General features: G+C 38.3%; 1 protein-coding gene across 5 annotated transcripts in view; it reads left to right on the forward strand.

Moving 5' to 3' along the window:
- The window catches only part of ARHGAP12 (Rho GTPase activating protein 12), a 139372-nt gene that overhangs the window by 20131 nt on the left and 98879 nt on the right, over positions 1 to 20362 (forward strand). For 3 of the 5 annotated variants that reach the window (XM_075550328.1, XM_075550329.1, XM_075550330.1), the window contains exons 2-3: positions 9955 to 9995; positions 11411 to 12178. In XM_075550328.1, the coding sequence (XP_075406443.1) occupies positions 11501 to 12178 (678 nt within the window). In that variant the 5' untranslated portion in view covers positions 9955 to 9995; positions 11411 to 11500. Of the gene's footprint in view, positions 1 to 9954; positions 9996 to 11410; positions 12179 to 20362 lie in introns of those variants that run through there. The other 2 variants (XM_075550331.1, XM_075550332.1) reach the window with 1 other exon arrangement.

Consider the following 20362-nt stretch of genomic DNA (forward strand, 5'->3'; position numbering starts at 1 on the left):
TTTCCAACTACTTGCAATTGTCAACTGTGCCGCTATGAACATTGGAGCACAGACATCTGCCTCTTCTGGTTATATGCCCAGTAGGGGGATTGCTGGGTTGTATGGTAGCTCAATTTTCATTTGTTTTAGCTATCGCCAGATCAATTTCCATAGTGGCTGTACATATCTACAGGTCTACCAGCAGTGGTTGAGAGTTCCTGTCTCCCCACAGCCCTTCCAACACTTGTTGCTTTCTGATTTTTTCAATTGGGTTATCTTTGAGGGTGTTAGGTGGTACCTCACTGTTGTTTTAATTTGCATTTCTCTTATGGCTAAAGATCAGGAACATTTCTCATGTTTGTTGGCCATTCGGATTTCTGCCCCTGGGAAACATCTGTGCAGGTCCTTTGCCCACCTCTCAAGTGGGCAATTAGTTTTTTTTTCTTTTTGGAAGCTAGCAGAGTATTATAGATTTTAGTAAAAAGGCCTTCGATGTATCATTGCTAAAGATGTTTTCCCAGTCCGTGGACTCTCTTATTACTCTCTTGGTGAATTCTTTGGATGTACACAGGTGTTTAATCTTCAGTATATCCCATTTGTCAATTTGTGCCTCCTCCGTCTTTGTGTCCTCCCCCATTATAACTTGTGTATTCCCTGTGCCAAAGTTCTCAAGTTGGTCCCAATTCCCTCATTGATGGCCCTAATAGTTTTGGGTTTATTGTTGAGGTCTGTGATCCACCTTGAGTTTATTCTTGTGCATAGAGTGAGATAAGGGTCCTGCTTCATTTATCTGCAGGTAGATAATCCATTTTTTCTAGCTCCTCTTGTTAAAGGAGGGCATCTACGCCCCATTGGATCGTTTTTTAAAAATCATTTTATTGGGGACTCATACAATTCTTAGCACAATCCATACATATATCTATTGTCATCCCATTGGACCTTTTGGGGGCCCTTATCAAAGATATGTTGTCTGTATGCTGATGATTTTATTTCTGGGTTTTCAGTTCTTTTCCGTTGTTCTGAGTATCTGTCACTGTACCAATACCATGTGGTTTCAACAACTGTGGCTGTATAGTATATGCTAAAATCACGTAAAGCAAGTCTTCTCACTGTGTCCTTCTTGAGGAGTTCTCTGCTAATTCTGGGCTTCTTCCCTCTCCATATGAAGTTGGTTATCAGTTTTTCCATTTCTTTGAAGAATGATGAGGGTATTTGTATCGGCATTGCATTAAACTTATATAGAGATATATCATCTGGTGTCTTAAAGGCTTGAAAGTAAACAAGCCACCATCTAGCCCAGATGCAACAAAGCCTACATGAAAGCAGCACACCAACATGTGTGATCATGAAGTGCGCTGAGGGGACCAGATTTCAAGCACCAAAGGTGGGGGCAAAAATCATATCATAGAGAATGAGGGGAGCATGTGATGGGGACCCAATGCCCATCTGTAGACAGATGGACATACCTTGCAGAGGGGTAGTGGGGAGGAGATGAGTCACTCAGGGTCAGGGTGCAGTGTAGCATTGATGAAACTCACAACTTTCCTCCAGTTCATAAACGCTTCCTCCTCCCCCACCCTCCCTATCATGATCTCAATTCTACCTTGCAAACCCGGTTAGACCAGAGGATGTACAGTGGTACAGATGGGAACTGGAAACACAGGGAATCCAGGACAGATGAACCCCTCAGGACCAGTGGTGAGAGTGGCGATACCAGGAGGGAAGGGTGGTAGAAAGCGGGAACCGATCACAAGGATCTACGTATAACCTCCTCTCTGGGGGATGGGCAACAAAAAAGTGGGTGAAGGGAGACTGGGTGGTGTTAGATAAGATAAAATAATAATTTATAAATTATCAAGGGTTCATGAGGGAGGGGGGAGCGGGGAGGTTGGAGGAGGGGAAAAAGGGAAATGAGCTGATTCCAGGAACCCAAGCAGAAAGCGAGTTTTGTGAATGATGAGGGCAGCGAATGTATAAGTGTGCTTTACACAATTGATGTATGTGTGGATTGTGATAAGAGTTGCATGAGCCCCAATAAAATTATTAAAAATATATAGTTCCTTGGACAGAACTGACATCTTTACTATATTGAGTCTTCTAATCCACGAGCATGGAATATTCTTCCATTTGTTGAGGTCACGCTTGGTTTCTTGTAATAGTGTTCTATAGTTTTCCTCACATAGATCTTTTGCTCTTTTAGTTAGGTATATCCCTAGATATTTCAATTTGTTCTTGGCTATTGTGAAGGGTACCACCTTAATTCTTCTCTTCTGTGGTCTTATCCGATGTGTATAATAGTCTGATGGACTTCTGTTTGTTGAACTTGTATATGGCCACTCTGCCAATCTCCTCTATTGCTTCTAGTACTCCCCTTGTGGAAATTTTGGGATTTTCCATATATAAAATCATATCATCTGCAAATAAGGATAGTTTCACCTCTTCCTTCCCCAGATGAATACCTTTGATGTCTCTTCTTTGCCTTATACTGTTAGCTAAAACCTGTAACACGATATTAAATGAGAGTAGGGACTGGGGGCATTCTTGTCTGGTCCCCTTTTTCAGTGGGATTGTGTTAGTCTTTTCTCCATTGACTACCATGTTGGCTGTTGGTTTTTCATATATAGCTTGTATTGTCTTGAGGAATGTTCCTTACATTCCTATCTTCTGAATTATCTTAAAACAGGAATTGATGTTGGATGTTGTTGAATGCTTTTTCTGCATCTATCGATATTATCATATGATTTTTAAATAAATTTTCCTGTCAGTGTGATGAGTAATCCGAATAGTCTTTCGTAGGTTGAACCATCCCTGCATCCCTGGTATGAATCCTACTTGGTCATGGTGAATTATTTGTTTTATATACTTTTGTATTCTGTTGGATTTTTAAAATTGATGTTCATTAGGGATATTTGTCTGTAGTTCTCGATTCTTGTGGGATCCTTGCTGGTTTTGGTATCATAGTTATTCTAGCTACGTAGAAGGGGTTCGGGCGTTTGCCGTCTTTTTCTATGTTCTGGAAGAGTTTGTGTAGGATTGGTGTTTGTTCTTCCCTAAATGCTTGGTAGAATTCTCCAGTGAGGGTAGAATTCTCCAGTGAAGCCATCTGGTCCAGGGGATTATTATTTTTTTTTTGTGGTTGGTAATCCCCTGATAACCTTGTCTATTTCTTCTATTGCTATGGGTGTGTTGAGATTCTTGACGTCCATCGAGGACAGTCTAGGGAGCAATTGTTTTTCCAAGAATTTGTCCATAACTTCCAAATTGTTGAATTCATTGGAGTACAATCCTTTATAGTACTGTGTAATTATCCTTTTGATTTTATTGGGGTCTGTTGTAATGTCCGCTCATTTATCCCTCATTCTTGCTATTGAAATTTATTCCTTCCTTCTTTTGGTTAGGTTTTCTAGCCATCTGTCGATTGATTCTGTTTATCCTTTCAAAGAACCAACTTTTAGCAGCATTCATTTTTTCCATAGTTTTTTATTTCCCTCTCCTGAGTCTCAGCCCTGATTTTTATAATTTCTTTTATTTTCCTATTAGTAGGATTGTCCTGCTGACTCTGCTCTAGTTGTTGTAAGTTTTGTGCCATCATATCAATCATGAGTCTCTCTCATGAAACTTCCTCTGATAACTATTTTTGCTCTGTCCCGTGAGTTTCGGTATGTTGTGTGCTCATTCTCATTGGTTTCTAGAAATTTCCTAATTTCATCTCTGATTTGTGCCAGTATGACTCCTTTTGCTGTAGAGAGTTATTCATCCTCCAATTGTTTGCTCTTGTTTTCTTAGTCTTCCTTTTGTTGATTTCCAGCCTTATGGAACAGTGGTCAAAGAGAGAGGTCTGTATGCTATCAATGTGCTTAAATTTGTGTAGATTCACCTTATGCCCCAGCATGTGGTCTTCGAATATGTGCCATATGGGATGGAGAAGAATGTGAATTTGTATTTGAATGAAAAGCTCTGTAAATATCAGGTTAAATTGCCTAATTGTAGTGTTTAGATCTCTAGCCTCCTTGTTGAGTTTCCTTTCCTGTAATCTATCTTTCTCAGAGAGCGGTGTATTGACGTCACCCACTATAATGGTTGAGGCTGCGATTTCTTTTTTCATCTTTTGGAGTGTTTGGTTCATGTATTCAGCAGGTCTCTGATTTGGGGAATATATGTTTACCATGTTTAGTGGTTCTTTGTCTACCATTACCTTGGGCATTATATAGTGTCCCTCATCTCTTTTTATGGTTTGCACTTTCAGGTCAATTTTATCCGAGATTAGGATTGCAACCCCTGCTTTTTTTTTGAATTGCTGTTTGCTTGGTATGACTTTATCCAGCTTTTGATTCTCTGCCTATTTTTGTCTGTAGCCTTGAGATGTGTCTCTTGTAGGCAGCAGACTGATGGTTTGTGTTTTCTAAGCCAGTCTGCTAAATCTCAATCTTTTAATGCCTGAGTTCAGGCCATTGATATTTAGTGTCATTATCTCCATCTGTGGACTCTGTGATGTCATTTTAAAACCTTTTGTGTTGGGTGTTTTCCTACTTTCCTTTCTCATTAGTCTGTTACGCATGTGTGTGTTTTGTGTGTGTGTGTGTGTGTGTGTGTGTGTATGTATCATTCTTGAGTTTTTCCATCCTCAAGCCAATGCTATCTTGGAGTCTGTTTTCTCTTTGTTGCCCTCTAGGTGAGGTTGTTCTATGTGTTGGTCTCTTATTTTTGCTGGGTGAATGTTGTTCTTCTTCCCATACTGGGTCGGCAAGGATCTTTTGTAGGGCTTGATTTCTTTTAACATATTCTTTGAGTTTTTCCTTGTCTGGAAAGACTTACTTCTCCATGTATCTTGATCGATAATTTGGTTGGGTAGAGTATTCTTGTGTTTGTGTGGTTTTCCTTCCATTATTGGAATATGTTACTCCTCTTTCCTCATCTTAGTTTCTTCTGATAGGTCTGAGCGTATTCTTTTTTGGGAAACTTTATATGTGATTGCTTATTTTTCCCTAGCTGCTCGCATGATTTTCTCCTTTTCATCGACATTGGATAGCTTTAACTATTATGTGCCTTGGTGACTTCTTGGGATTTAGTCTAGCTGCTGTTCTTTCAACCTCCTGGGATTCAGTCTAGCTGTTGTTCTTTCAGTCTCCTGAGTGGCAGCCTTGTATTCATTCATTAAATTGGGGAAGTTTAACTCCAAGAATTTTCTCACAATTGTTGCAGATGACTTCTTTGTTGTGTCTTTCTCCGGCAAGCCAATAATTCTGTTGTTTCTCTTTATAGCATCAGACATAGGTCTTAGGTTTTCTTTAGCTTCTCTGATGTTCTTATTAGATTTTTTTTTTTTGCATTTGTTAAAGTCTACTTGGCTGTCCTCCAAGTCACTGATGCGGTTCTTTGTTTCCTCCAGTTGATTCTTGAAGTCTGTGAGTCTGCTGTTGGTTTTCATTATCTACTTTCTAAGCTCTTGTATTTCTCTTTGGTGTTTTGACTTTATCTCCTCTATCATTTCATCCTTTTTTCTGTATTGTTTCCCTCATCATATCCTGTTTTACTCCAAGCAGCATTCTGAAAATTTCTGTCCTTGGCAGCTCAAATTCTGCTTCTTCTATGCACGTTGTTGGGTTCACCACATTTTCTGTCATTGAATTTTGTTTCTCCTGTTTTTTTTGTTTAGGTCGGGACTGCTGGCTGATTGCATTGTTTTATTTTAGAGGAGCCAGGTGCCATTTTCCAGGGAGTTGAAGAGCACTGGCTCTCTCTGGGAGATTCATAGGAGTGCTTCTTTGAATTGCTTACAACTAATTTCACCATGTAATTATCCTACCACTTTATCCTCCTGTGGCTTCACTCTCAGGGAAGGGTACTGGTTGGTTGCCTGATTTGGTGTAGAACATCTGGAATAGTGAGTGGAATTGTCCTGGCCAGGTAGATCACAGCGGAGGTTGGGCATTGGTTCTTGCAGCAGTGTGGAATGTTGGTTAGTGTTGGTTGAGCTGCCTTAGGCAGTGTGAGGCACTAAGGTAGGTAGGAGGAAATTCCTTTAGTCATGTAGGACAAGAGGAGAAATAGGTGCTCCCCAAGGCACACAGACAGGAATCCCGTGGTAAGAAGTTGGGCGGAGTATCCCCTGGTGGAGGTCAGCCGGGCTTTCCCTAGCCTTGGGCTACACTGCACATGGTGGAGCTCACCTAACTGGGTGAGGAGCAGGTGTATATGTCCTAGGCTAGAGGGATTGGGCTGGAGGCCAGCAGTGGTATGTGAGAACAGGGAAGCCACAAAGAGGAAAAAAAAAAAAAACTAAGCCTGCTGAGACTTGGGGGAAGGGACAGAGAGAAGAGAGGGGAACACAAGTAATAATATAGCTGAGTGCCGCCCCTGCCCACGGGGCTTCAAGGGTTTAAGCCCTGCCCGAGGTTGTTGCTGCAGTACGCTGTGGCTGTGTTGAGATAAAGCCCTTGTGCCAGCTCCAAATGGTCCCGGCTCTTGCTGAGATAGTGGCAGGGTTAAGGTCAAACCATAGCTGGCCTCCAGTGTGGTAAGACAAAAGCTCCCAGCCCCTCAAAACCCCGTGGATGTGTGCCTGTTTGTCTTTATGATACTCATCTTACGATTCATCAGTGTTGAATTTTCCTCTTAGTGCCTCGCCTGGGCTGATTTCTGTGGAGTCCCTCTTGTATGTGTTACTCAGTCACCATCTTCCTGAAAGTCCCCCGCTAATTTCATATAATTGAGATTATGAAATATTGGTCCTTTTGCAACTGACTTATTTTGCTCAGCATGATGTCTTCAGAGTGCATTCATGTTTTGACGTGCATTTCTCTTTATGACTTAGTTATTGGAGTTTACCTTTTATTTCATTAATTTAGTTGAATGGACAGTGAGGCTAAAGCATTGAAAATAAAATTTTAAAAAAACCAACTCTGCCCTCATGGTACTTACTCTGATGAGAGTAGGAGGAAGATCTTGTCATCTTACACATTGATAACTAAAAACACTCATAGTCACCGCGTAATGCCAACTCATAAGAAGCCCCTCTGGGTTTACAAGACTAACTGTTTACAGGAGTAGAAAACCCCATCTTTCTCACATTCATAGTGTGATTTCTTTCCCAGTGTAAACAAATTCATTACCATCAAGTTGATACCGATTCACAGCAGCCCTTTAGAATAGGCTAGAACTTCCCTGGTGAGTTTCTGAGTGTGTAATTGTTTTACAGGAGTAGAAAGCCATTTCTGTCTTATGAGGAGCAGCCGGTGGCTTTGAACTACTCACCTTGTGGAGCACAGTGAAATGCCTAACCACTACGTGACTAGGACTCCTTTTCCCAAATTAGAACAGTTTAGAATGTGATACAAGGTCATAATAAGAATTACTTGATAAGACACTCGATGTAATCCTGTGTGCCCTGGGCAATATGGTCACCTTACATATAGTTCTTTTGTGAAGACTTTGGTTTTACTCTGATTGAAAAGGTTAGATTTTGTGCCATAACAGGTCTTAACCAAACTGGTGTTAGGTGCTGTCGAGTTGGTTCCAACTTAGAGTGACCCATGTACAACAGAACAAAGAAACACTGTGTAGTCCTTTGCCACCCTCACGATTGTTGTCATGTTTGAGTTCACTATTGCAGCCGAGATGTCAATCCATCTTGTCGAAGGCCTTCTTTTTCACTGCCCTTCTACTTTGCGAAGCATGATGTTCTTCTTTAGAGACTGGTTTCTGCTGATAAACATACCCACACAGTATGCGAGGTGAAGTCACATCGTCCTTGCTTCTAAGGAGCATTCTGGTGTACTTCTTCTAAGACAGATTTGTTTGTTCTTTTGGTAGTGCCTGGTAGTTTCAATGTTCATTACCAGCACCACAATTCAAATACACCCGTTCTTCTTCAGTCTTCCTTGTTCATTGTCTATCTTTCACATGCGTATGAGGTGATTGAAAGTTCTGTGGCCTGGGTCAGGCGCCCCTTAGTCCTCAAACTGACATCTCTGCTTTTTATCACATACAAATAGTCTTGTGGAGATTTACCCAGTGTAATATGTCATTTGATCTCTTGACTGCTATTTCCATGAGCATTGTGGACCCAAGCAAGATAAAATCCCTGACCACTTCAACTTCAGTCTTTTCTCTTTTATCATGATGTTATGCATTGGTCCATTTGTGAGGGATTTTGCTTTCTTTTCATTAAATTGTAATCCATATTGATGGCTGGCTGCAATCCTTCATTTTGAAATAACATGATTCTTTAAAGTTAATGGCTTAAAAAATAACAAAATAATTAAATTTTCCCCAAGAGTTTGGATCGGCTAGCTAGTTCCACTGTCAACTGTCCTGACTCATGCCAGGGCACGGATGGAAGCATACTGGCTCTCAGCATCTTCCCAATGTAGTGGGACTGTCACTAGCAGGAAGAGTGCACAGAAACTTCTCATGTCCCTGCTTGGTTCATATTGCTCAAACCTCCGTCACTTGGCCAAAATGAAAGATATAAAAAAAAATAGTCTACCTCTTGATAAAAGTAACAGCAGAGAACTTGGCATTGTTTTGAGAATCTACTACAAGTGGGGAAAAGGGGTCCTTGTTAGTTGCATAGCTGCTAACTAAAAGGTGGTTTTTTCAAACCCATCCAGTACCTCCGAGGGAGTGTCAGTTTGCTTCTGTAAAGATGACAACCAAGAAACCTCTGGACTGACAACAGCAACAGTGGGATTTTATAGTAAAGACGGGTGGGTCTTATTTTAAAAACACGCCTTTAGCTATTGTTTTAACAACAGCCCATGGCAAGCCAAGGGTGGTAGGGGGAGGACCTGTTAAGAGACTTGACAAAATTGAGGTAGAGAGATGATGAGGGCTGTGCCAGGATAATTGTACTGGTGTTGGAAAGTGATCAGATTTTGTGTTTTAAAGGTAGATTAGACAGGATATGATTAGGATTGCCTTAAAGGGTGTGAGGTGAAAGAATGGAGGGATGGTTGATTTAATTATTTTGCCCTCAACATTTGGAATGTTAGAATTTTTATTTACTGTGCTGGTAACAATGATGGGGGTCAGGTACAGAGAGAAATTGATTTTGAATGTAGTAAGTTTTAGGCACCTGACTCCATTTGGTTAATGCGCCGTTACTCACGGCCATTGAGTTGACCCGACTCATAGGGGTCACCCTTTCTATATAGGGCTTCAAAGGCTTGTAAATCTTTATGAGAGTAGACAGCTTCCTCTCCCTCAGAGTAGCAGTTGGGTTTGAAGGAAAGAACCTTGGTGTTAGCCGTATAATGCTGAATCTGACATTGCCACCAGTGCTCCCTTAGCCTCCCTACACTTGTTGAATCACCTTCCCTTTTTCATTTTTTATGACCTTGATTTTTGAAGAGCTCAGGCCTGTTGTTTAATAGCATATCTTGCGTTCTGATCTGTTAAATAGTTGGTTTAATGCTGAGCGTATCTTTTTACAAAATTACACCATAGGTGACTACAGAGGGAACACTGTTCCCTTATAATTGCATCACCTGAGAAGACACATTTTATGTTGTCCCAGTATTAATGTTGCTATGTTTGAATACTTGGTATCGTCTGTGGCTGCCTGAGCTCTCCACTGTAAAGATAAAGCGCCCTGTTTAAGATTTGTAAGTAAGTTTTGGGAAGTGTACAAAAACCCTCAACAATTTAATATGCTAGCACTCATTATTTTTATCCACTCAGCCCCATTGTTTTCCTTTTAATCAAAATAAAAAACATGAAAGGACAGAAATGAAGCTGAAATGATGTAGACATGAAAGTGGGGAGAGGACTGTGCTAAAGCACACCTAAATGGTTCTTAGTGTGCTTGGCATGTTTGGTGGGTGGTGCCACGTACAATCATGGTGTATAAAATTGTACTATGTTCCTCTCAGCCTACAAAAGAGTAAAGCTTAAAATAGCATATGAGCAACACTGTATTCTTAGCCTTTTGTAAGCAATCCTGGTTAGTTAATGAACTTTTATCTTTCTTTCTAGGTTTAAATGTAGTGCCTGACCTTTATTTCTCCTCTTACTAGGTAAGTGTTTTGCATTTTTGAAAAAAATAATTTAAAATTTCTTCTTGTTTGAACAGTTTGTTTAGGCTAACTTTAATTACTGAAATTGTTTCAGGAATGTACTTGTTTACCATTTGGGCTTAAGAGGTTTAACATATAGAAGGATATTCAGTGGAATGATTGTTACTACACTGGTGTCATACTGTAATGTCGTGCCCAGTACCTGAGTGCTGAGGAAAATTGGAAGGTTATCGTGGGACTTCAAGTGTACATCATTCTGGTACATTTCAACATGAATAATTACCCAGGTTTGCCTAAGTCATCTCTGATTGGCTGTAATTGGATTGAGGATTGACTTAATTTACAGGAGTACCAAGATTCTGTGACCATTTTGAATTTTTTTGACCACTTTGAATTTTGAATGCTGTGTTATTAAAGGCACTAAATACTCTAGAATTGATGTAGAAGTAAAAATGACTGATAGACTAATCAAACCATACTAATGACACATAGGAGTTTCTCAAAAAGTATTGCGGTCCCTCTGAAGTAGAAGTCAAATAAAATACCACTTTCTTTTCTTTCATTCTTTGTATGTTTTACCTCACAGTCACATTGCTGCTCTTTTAAAACATTTATATTAGGAAACTTACTCCCCCTCTGCATGCTCACCCCCCCCAAAAAAATATTGGGTAATTTGTTTTTTAAGCTCATGAATGTCCTTGATCTTGTTGGAAGATAATGCTGGGCTATTGAAAGTGCACGTAGTTTTGAAGAGAATCTTAAAAAGGACATAGGTAACCTGGCTCAGTGCCTGGCACTTCTACATCTCTAATGCATGCTTAAATACCTGTTGCTTGGTGAATTGATTCCACTGATGGACACGCCATGTGTTACAGGGTGGAACTGTACTCCTTATGGTTTTCTTAGCTATACTTAAAAATGTTTCATAGGGAGCTCATACAGACACGACAATCCATAACTCAGTTAGGTCAAGCATAATTGTACAGTTGCTACCACAATCAGTTTCTAAACCTTAGCTGTACTCTTAATGGGAACAAATTGCCAGTCCTTTCTTTAGTGGTACTGCTGGGTGAGTTTGAACTGCAAGTTAATATTAATGGATTTTTTAAAAGAAACTGGTAAAGGAAATTTAAAGACATTAGAAGAAACAGGGTTCTCCTTTTTTAATGTTCATGGACTATTAAAGTATATTTGCTGTTCCTGTTACTGACTTTGGTTATAAATGACTAACATACGTAGGTTATAGTTTAATGAAAAGCGTTTTTAATGTAGGCCAGGACCTCTGATATTACATGCCTGTTTACTCTCTGGAGTTTGAGATTTGAAGGCAATATTCTCTAGGTGACCTGTATATTTATGAGTTCTTGCTACAAATCCAGATTACTTGAATACGTTTCTTCATTCTCTTTCTCCAGTAAATGAAAACAGCTATTGCAGTTCCAAAAGCCACAAAGCCATAATGTGGCATGCCGTCCTTTTTGAGAGGTGAATAGCAGCGGATAAACATGGCTGACAGAAGTGGGAAGATTGTTCCGGGCCAAGCATACATTGAAGTGGAATATGATTATGAGTATGAAGCAAAGGACAGAAAGATTGTGATAAAACAGGGAGAACGGTACATCTTGGTGAAAAAGACAAATGATGACTGGTGGCAAGTCAAGCCAGATGAGAATTCCAAAACCTTTTACGTGCCAGCCCAGTACGTTAAGGAGGTCGCCCGCAAAGCTCTCATGCCTCCCGTTAAACAGGCAGTTGGACTACCAAATCATTCCATGAAAATGATACAGAGTCTGCATCTTCAGAAATCAACAGAAAACGTGAACAAATTGCCTGAGCTGTCAAGTTTCGGAAAGTCATCCTCTTCGGTTCAAGGAACAGGGCTTATTCGTGATGCCAACCAGAATTTTGGACCCAGCTATAGCCCAGGTCAGACTCTTGGCCTAAGCCTGGACCTGACCCATAACAATGGGAAATTTAACAGTGACTCACATTCTCCTAAGGTTCCTGGCCAGAATAGGACGCGCTTATTTGGTCACTTTCCATGTCCAGAGTTCCTGGACGTAGAAAAAACTAGTTTCTCCCAGGAACAGTCCTGTGATTCAGCAGGAGAAAGCTCTGAAAGAATACATCAAGATTCAGAATCTGGTGACGAACTCAGCAGCAGCTCTACTGAACAGATACGGGTAAGATCAAAGCAGAAAGACAAAAGGCTTATGACACCGTCATAGAAATATTATTTGAACTTTTTAATTAAAATCTTTGTAAGAGTTAAGCATTATTTATTTTGCTTTGTGGTTTCAGAATACATGGGTTTTAGCCTGATTTAAAGAGCTGGAAAATCTGTGAGATAACTGTGGAGCTCTTTATAGAGCCCCAACTACTTTAGTTACAGAAAAATTTTGCCCCCTGTATAAGGAGCCTAGATGATGTAGTGGTTACGCATTGGGCTTTTAACCACAAGGTCACTAGTTCAGACCCACCAGCAGCTCTTGGGGACAAAGAAAGGGTTTTCTACTCCTGTAGAGAGTTTTGAGACCCACAGGGACAGTTCTACCCTGTCCTACAAAATCGCTGTGAGTCAGAATTGACTCAGTGGCAGTATTGGTTATGCATATGATAGAATTTACTTAGTGATGTTTTGGAAGAAAACATCTTAACTGGTTTTTTTGTTGGGCACATTTTGATTTATTTTCAGTAAGTTTTCCAGGTTACAATGATAAGTTACCATGAGTTAGAATCAGCTCTATGGCAGCATAGAACAAACAATGGGTCTGTGAAGGAAGATGTCATTGGAATATTAATTGTTAGCTTTTGTACCATGAAATTCTTATTTACTAAACTTGAATATTAAGAAGACATAGATAACAAACTTTTACCTCCACGCATACTTTTTGTGTCCTAAGGGTTTTAAGTATCAACATATGATTGTATTGAATATTGGTGACCTTTTAGATAGTTGTAGGCTTATATTACATTTTGAAATTGGAAAGTGGGAATCCTCCTACTTTATCTTTTTTCTTTTTCAAGATTGTTTTTGGCTATTAGGGGCCTCTTAAAACACCATATAGATTCAAAGCTTGACTTTTCCATTTCTGCAAAGAAAAGTCTTAGGATTTTGGTAATGATAGTATCTATAGATTTCTCTGGGTAGTAGTGACATCTTAAGTCTTCTAGTTTAGGAACGCAGACTTCTTTCCATTTGTATGAGTATTAATATCTTTTTAATTTTGAAATTTATTTTTGGGGTCTTAATATCTTTTATCAATGGTTTCTGTGTATAAATCTTTAATACCCTGGTTAAGTATATTTCTAAATATTTGTTATTCTTACTCTTTTAGATGCTATTGTAAAAAGAAATCTTAATTTACTTTTCAGAGTGCTCATTGCTGGTGTATATAAACCCAGTTGATTTTTGTATGTTGTTATTGTACCCTGCCAGTCTGCTGATTTCATTTATTAGCTTTAATAGTTATCTTGAGAATTCTTTGAGATTTTCTGTATGTAAGATTATGTCATCTGCAAATAGAAAAGAATCTGTTCGAAGAACTAACTTTTGACTTTGTTGATTCTATTTTCTATTTCATTTACACCTGTTCTAATCTTTATTACACTTTATTAATAGTTATTTTCTTTTGGTGGCTTTGGGCTTAGTTGACTCTTTAGATTCTTCCAGCTATAAACTTAGGTTATTTTTAGGATGTGTGAGACTTTTGTTCTTTTTCAATAAGGTATTTACAGGTATAAATTTTCATCTGAGTACTGCCTTTGCTGAATCACCTAAGTTTGGGGATGTCATACTTTCATTTTCAGCCATCTCAGTATTTTTAAATTTCTCTCTTGATTTCTTTTTTGACTCATTGGTTTACTAATAATTTGATGCTTAATTGCCGCATATTTCCCAGTTTTGTTCATTTCTAGTTCCATCTCACTGTGGTTGGATAATACACTTTGCGTTATTTCAGTCTCTTAAAATTTGTTGTTTTGTGACTTACGAGAGTTGTTTAGAGACAGCCAAAGTGGGAGTAACAAGTGACTTAATTTTTAGAAAATAAAAGTGAAAAAAACTATCAAACCAGAACTGGCACTAAGTTACTCAAGATAGTAGATTTATCTGAAATTGAGTTTGTTGTATGCATCGATAATTTCTTCCAATATTAAAGATATGTGTTAATCTGAACTCTTCAGATAAAATAATAAAACAGCTCTTAGTTTGTACTCTTCCCTTATTAATCCATAGTTCTAGTTCTTTAAACCATTCCCTAAGGCATAGCTATAAGGAATGATGAACATTCTAGTTCCATACCATTTTCTTGACTGTCTTTGGTTTGAGCAAAAAGTACTAACCGACAGAAAGAAAGAATTAGGAGTTCTAATAATCTGTAAAACTGATCATCTCCACATAATAGGAAATTAGTTGTAAAAAATCAAGTACTTTTTTTCCCTGTGATCTCTTCATTAGTGAATTCCTCAAAAGTGACAAAATCAGTGGATTTTTTTTTATAATCAATGAAAACATGACTGTAAGAGAGCCAAATTTAGGAAAAATTGTCAAGTTTTAAAACAATTTAACTTTCCTTTTCATTCTAATTTCCTCCCCTTTGTAATACGACGGAAGCTCCATCTTTCTAATTCCTGCAGTAATCTTTTTATCAATGCTCAAGTGTATGATTTAGAAAAAAATCTTAGATTATATTTAGTGAGGAAAGTAACAGTTTCAGTTGACTTGGAATTGGGAATTTCTCATACATATGTATTTATATATACATAAATATGTACGTTATAGTATCGCAATAGAAAATATGGTTGAGAAGATCACATAATCTTAATGGAGTCATTAGGAAAAATGTGTACATTAAAACTGTTCTGTGTTTTCATCCTGTTTTCTATCCAGGCAAGAATTTGCTAATCTAGGTGACATATCAACAAAAACAACAGATGTGGAAACAGTTTTACATTTTTGTTTCCAAAAAAATCTCATCTGTATGCATAGAATATCTTTAGCAATTGCTTTAGTAAATGCCAGACAGATGGCTTAGAATCAGAATGAATAAAGTAATTTTATCACAATAATTTTGAAACCTGGCATTGCATTACTCAAACTCAGAATTCTGAATCATGAATGTAGCTTGGTGCACACTCAAGAAAGGTGTAACATTGGGCTTTAAGGCCATAGCAATTGATGTCACAGAGGCTCTCTACAAAAGGTATTTGACTTTTAATACCTTTTTTTAGTCCATGGTTGAATACTGCTGATTTGTCTGTTGTTCTGTCCCCTTGTTTAGTGGTGGAAGTTGCTACTGAGTCAGTTCCAACTCCATGCACAATAGAAACACTTGCTTGGTCTTTGTCATGTGGCACTAATAAACATTGGTCTCTATGCGTTGGCCTGTTGTCATATATATATATATTAGATGATACAGTATGAGAGTGAGTCAAAAAGTATTGCTACTGGGGATTCCAGTTCATGCTCACTCAGATTTCTTCTAAACAAAACGTGTTAAAATATGTCTGTGCGATTATTGGATGGCTAGACATATTTCCTCAGTCTTACCATCTTATTAGGTGCTGTCAAGTTGATTCCAAAACACAGTGATCCTGTGTACAACAGAATGAAACACTGCCTGGTCCTGCACCATCCTGGCATTGTTCTTATATCTTGTTAGGGTGTCCTGGGGGAAAAAAAGTCATTTCAAAAGAGTGGCCAGAGGAGATGTGCTGGACCAGTTAAATGCAAAATAAGAGAAATCAGCTCAGAAGTTTTGGGCAACTTTTTTTTCCCCGACTTCATAAGGTTAATCCTGATAGATTTTCTCAAAACCCATTATAGAGGACTTTTTAGGAAAATGTTTTAAGAAAATTATGTTGAGAAAAAGGCAAGGAAGGTTATGCAAGGATTTTTTTTCCCTTCACGACCATGCAGCTGTTTATTTTTTGTAGCAATGGCTCTTCTAGAGAATTTATTGGAAACGTTTATCCCATTCACCCTGCTGCCATGACTGTGCCCCGTCAGACTGCTTTTAACACAAGTTGAGTCTCTTCACGATACTGAAGCTGCAGCTTTGGTGATGTAGATTGAAAAGCACAGAATTCTTTGAGGAAGGGTTGTGGATAGCTCCACATGGAGGATACTTTGAGAAAGAACAGCTTCACATTTTGATATTTCAAATAAAGATGTCTGTAATTTTGTAGCAGTATATTTTGACTTACTTTTGTAAAACTGACCCTTGGGTCTAAATTGTCTATTTTCACAAAGCTTTAAGATTTCATTTCCTTAAAAAAAAATTTTATTTCCTGTTACTCAATTTTGTGGAATTAGAAGAAAATATGCCCTTGTAGGAATCTAAATTTTCTAAGTATTTGAAGTATTATTTTGGAAGAATGCTGTGTAGTTTATATTCATCTAACTTGGGGGAACTTGGTATAATCAAATGTAGCTTAAAATGTGAGAGGTATTTTCTGTAGGAGTTAGGGAATATTTTTAATAAATTAGCGCATCATTAAAATTTTAGATTTTGATAGCCATATGGTTACTGTAGCAAGTATTCAGCTGTGCCATGGTAGCCTGAAAACAGCCTTAGAAAATATGGAAATCAGCATGACTGTGTTCCAGGAAAACTGAACATCATCAGCCCAGATTGAATCATAGTTTGTCCCTGTGGGGAATCAAAAGGATCTCAAAAGAGAGGAAACAGATGTAAACATACTTTAATAATCAACATGGACTGTATGAAGTCTAAATCTAGGAAAACTGTCAAATGTCAAAAAATGAAATGGAAAGTTGAAGATTGATATCCTAGGCATTACTGAGGTGAAATGGACTTTAATTATATAATTTACCTGGCCAGGAATGGCAAATTCACGAGTGGTGTCCTTTTTGTTCATCATCAAAAAGAACTTTTCAAGGCTAGCTTGAAGGAAAGTGCTAAATGGGATAGGATAAGATAAAAAAACCTACCGTGAAGTCCAGTTCTTACAACAGTTATTCAGATTTATGCCTCAACCACCAAACCTGGTGATGGAAGAAGTTGAAGAGTTCTACCAACTTCAAACTGAAATAAAACATACATCTTCATTACTAATGACTGGTGATGGGAATATCAAAGTTGGAAAGAAAGGAATGATCGGTAGATGGAAAATATGGTCTTGGTGTCTTAATCCTCACAGCATAACTGTCTTCAAGCTCCATGTTTGTATAAAGACTTTATTTTCCTTTCTGACAGAGTAGTACATTGTAGATATGTATCATATTTTGGGTATCAGCCTGATGGGAATTTAGATTGTTTCCAACTTTTGCCAGTTGTCAGTAGTCTGCAGTGAACATTGGCAGCCTAATTCTGTTTGAATTTCTGCTTTCAAATCCCTTGAGTGTGTATTTAGTGGTGGAATTACTGGGTCTTATCATAGTTCTGTTTTTAGTCTTTTGAAGAACTGCCATATTGTTTCCACAATGGCTGTACTATTTTACATTCCAAGCAAACATGAGTAAGGGTTCCAATCCTGCCCCCCATCCTTGCCGACATTTGTTATTTTGTTTCTTGTTTTTAGTCTTAGCCTTGCTAGTGGGAGTGAAATGGTATCTCATTGTGGTTTTGATTTGAATTTCCTTGGTTGCTAATGACATTGATCATCTTTTCATATATTTGGTAGCTGTTTGAATGTCTGGTGAAATGTCTACTCATTTTCTTTGCCTATTTTTTGTTGGGTAATTTGTCTTTTTTATTAAGTTGTCAAGGTTTTTTAAAAAATAATTTTTTGGGGAGCTCTTACAGCAATTATCACAAGCCATACATCCATAAATTGTGTCAAGCACATTTGTACATATGTTGCTATCATCATTTTCAAAACATTTTCTTTCTACTTGAGCCCTTGATATCATCTCATTTCCCCCACTTTCCTGTCCTCCCTCCCTGATGAACCCTTGATAATTTATAAAATTTTTTTCATGTCTTACACTGAGTGATATCTCTCTTCACCCACTTTTCTTTGTCTGCCCCCCTAGGAGGGTGTTATATGTAGATCATTGTGATTGGTTCCCCTTTTCTCCCCCACTTTCCCCTTACCCTCCTGGTATTGCTACTCTCATTATTGACCCTTAGGTGTTTATCTGTCCTGGATTCCCTGTGTGTCCAGCTCTTATCTATAGCAGTGTACATGCGCTGGTCTACTTGGATTTGTAAGGTAGAATAGGGATCACGATAGTTGGGGAAGCATTAAAAAAACTAGAGGAAAGTTGTATGTTTCATTGGTGCTATGTTGCATCCTGACTGGCTCATCTCTTCCTTGTGACTCTTCTGTAATGGGATGTCCAGTTGTCTACAGATGTGCACTCCCCATCATTCACATTGATATGGTATTTTGTTCTGGGTCTTAGATGCCCGAGACCTGATTCCATCGACACCTCATTATCACACAAACTGGTGTGCTTCTTCCATGTGGAATTTGTTGCTTCTTAGCTAGATGGCCGCTTGTTTATCTTCAAGGCATTAAGACCCCAGACGCTTTATCTTTTGATAGCCGGCCACCATCAACTTTCTTCACTACATTTGTTTATGCACCCATTTTGTCTTCAGCAATCTTGTTGGGAAGGTAAGCATCACAGAATGCCGGGTTATTAGAACAAAGTTTTCTTTCATTGAGGGAGTACTTGTGTGGAGGCCCAATGTCCGTCTCCTACCTTAATATTAACCTATAAATCTATGCACATAGATCTATTTCCCCATCCTCATATATAAATATATTTACATATGTAAATGACTTTATTTAGACCTCTATAAATGCCCTTTGTCTCCTAGCTCTTTCCTGTATTTCCTTTTACTTTTCTCTTGTCCCACTATCATGTTCTCGGCCTTCATTTGGGTTTCAGTAATTCCTTTCAGCTACATTGCCTTTGATCAATTCCCACCAGGCATTCGAGGCCCTCCTTGCCATAGATTTTAGATCACTTGTTGCTACCATGTCCCTGGGTTGGTTGAAACCTTCCTTCCTTTCCTCCGCCTCCCCTCCCTCCCCCTCGTGTGTCCCCCTCCTCAACTGTCGGTCTGTTGTTTTCTCCTCTGGATTGTTTATCCCACGGATCTTATCTAGATAGACATGCAGAGATAATAATATGCACAACAGCAAGACAGGAAAACAAAGTAATAAAAGAAAACTAAACAACAATAAAAACTAATGACAACAAACAAAGAACAGCCTATAAATAGTTCCAGGTCTGCTTATTTCGGAGTGTTTTCTGGTCAGTTCTGATGGGGTGCCATGCCCTGGCCCCAGAGTCTTATTTTTGGTATTCCTTTGGGACTTCATTGCTTTGCTCTCTTTGCTGCTCTGTGTATGCCCTGTTTCATCCTGGGGTCAGATCGGGCATAATTCCAGCACTGTGTCTCCACTGTTGTCCTCCATAGCTCTATGGGTCAGGGAGGGACGTAGAGTCTAGTGGTGGGACTGGCCCTGTGGTCCTCTTTGTGCATTAGCTGCTCTGAGCAGGAGTATCATCCTCAGGACTTGGTGTTGTCAAGGTTTTATGTGTATTTTTCTGTGATAATATTTTGTTTGTACTTAGTCTAATTTTTGATGACCAAAAGTATTTAATTTTTATTATATCCACTATGTAATTTTGTCTTGTTGTTCATGCTCTTAATATCCAATAATTGACTGTTAAAAAGTAGTTTTGACAGCCTTAACCTCTGCAATTTCTTCAAGAATTTATTTATTAATTCCCCCAGCCCCTTCCCATTTGGGTCTTTAGTTCATTTTGAATTAGTTTTTGTGTGTGGTGTCAGGAGTGGATTTTGTTTCATTTTTCTTCATGTGTTAGTCTAATTTTTCAAAACCATTTGTTCAAGAGAGTTTTCTTTCTCCACTCAATGAAGTTATGAAGCACTTTTGTCAAAAATCAGTTGATAGTTGTGTGGATATTGTTATTTTCAAGGAAATTAATAAATGAATTTAAATTTTCCTAGTTTTCAGTTATATAAATATGGATAAATACAAATATAGAAACATTTTTAGGGGTCTTCAATACCTGTTAAGAGTGCAAAGGAGTCCTGTTATCTTAAAATTTGCTAATTGTTCTTTTAGTATTGAAAGGACCTGCATTTACTTAGATGAAAGTGGTATTTGTTTGAAGCTGTGCAAGATTGATCTCTAGAATCTAATGCCTTCATGAAATTGGTATAGTGTTTTGGTGCTTGATGATGATTTTTTATTTTTGACAAAACATTTAAAAATTGCTTAGATTGCTCTAAACCTGAGGGAGCTTTAGAAAGTTCATGGAAAAATGAAATTAAAAGATAGTGGAATTTTCCCAGAAACTTTTTGTTGCCTCTTCATATGATCAAATGACAATTTTTTTTCAATTACCAAGGCAGCTG

Source organism: Tenrec ecaudatus, chromosome 5 (assembly GCF_050624435.1).
Source record: "Tenrec ecaudatus isolate mTenEca1 chromosome 5, mTenEca1.hap1, whole genome shotgun sequence".
Taxonomy (NCBI): domain Eukaryota; kingdom Metazoa; phylum Chordata; class Mammalia; order Afrosoricida; family Tenrecidae; genus Tenrec; species Tenrec ecaudatus.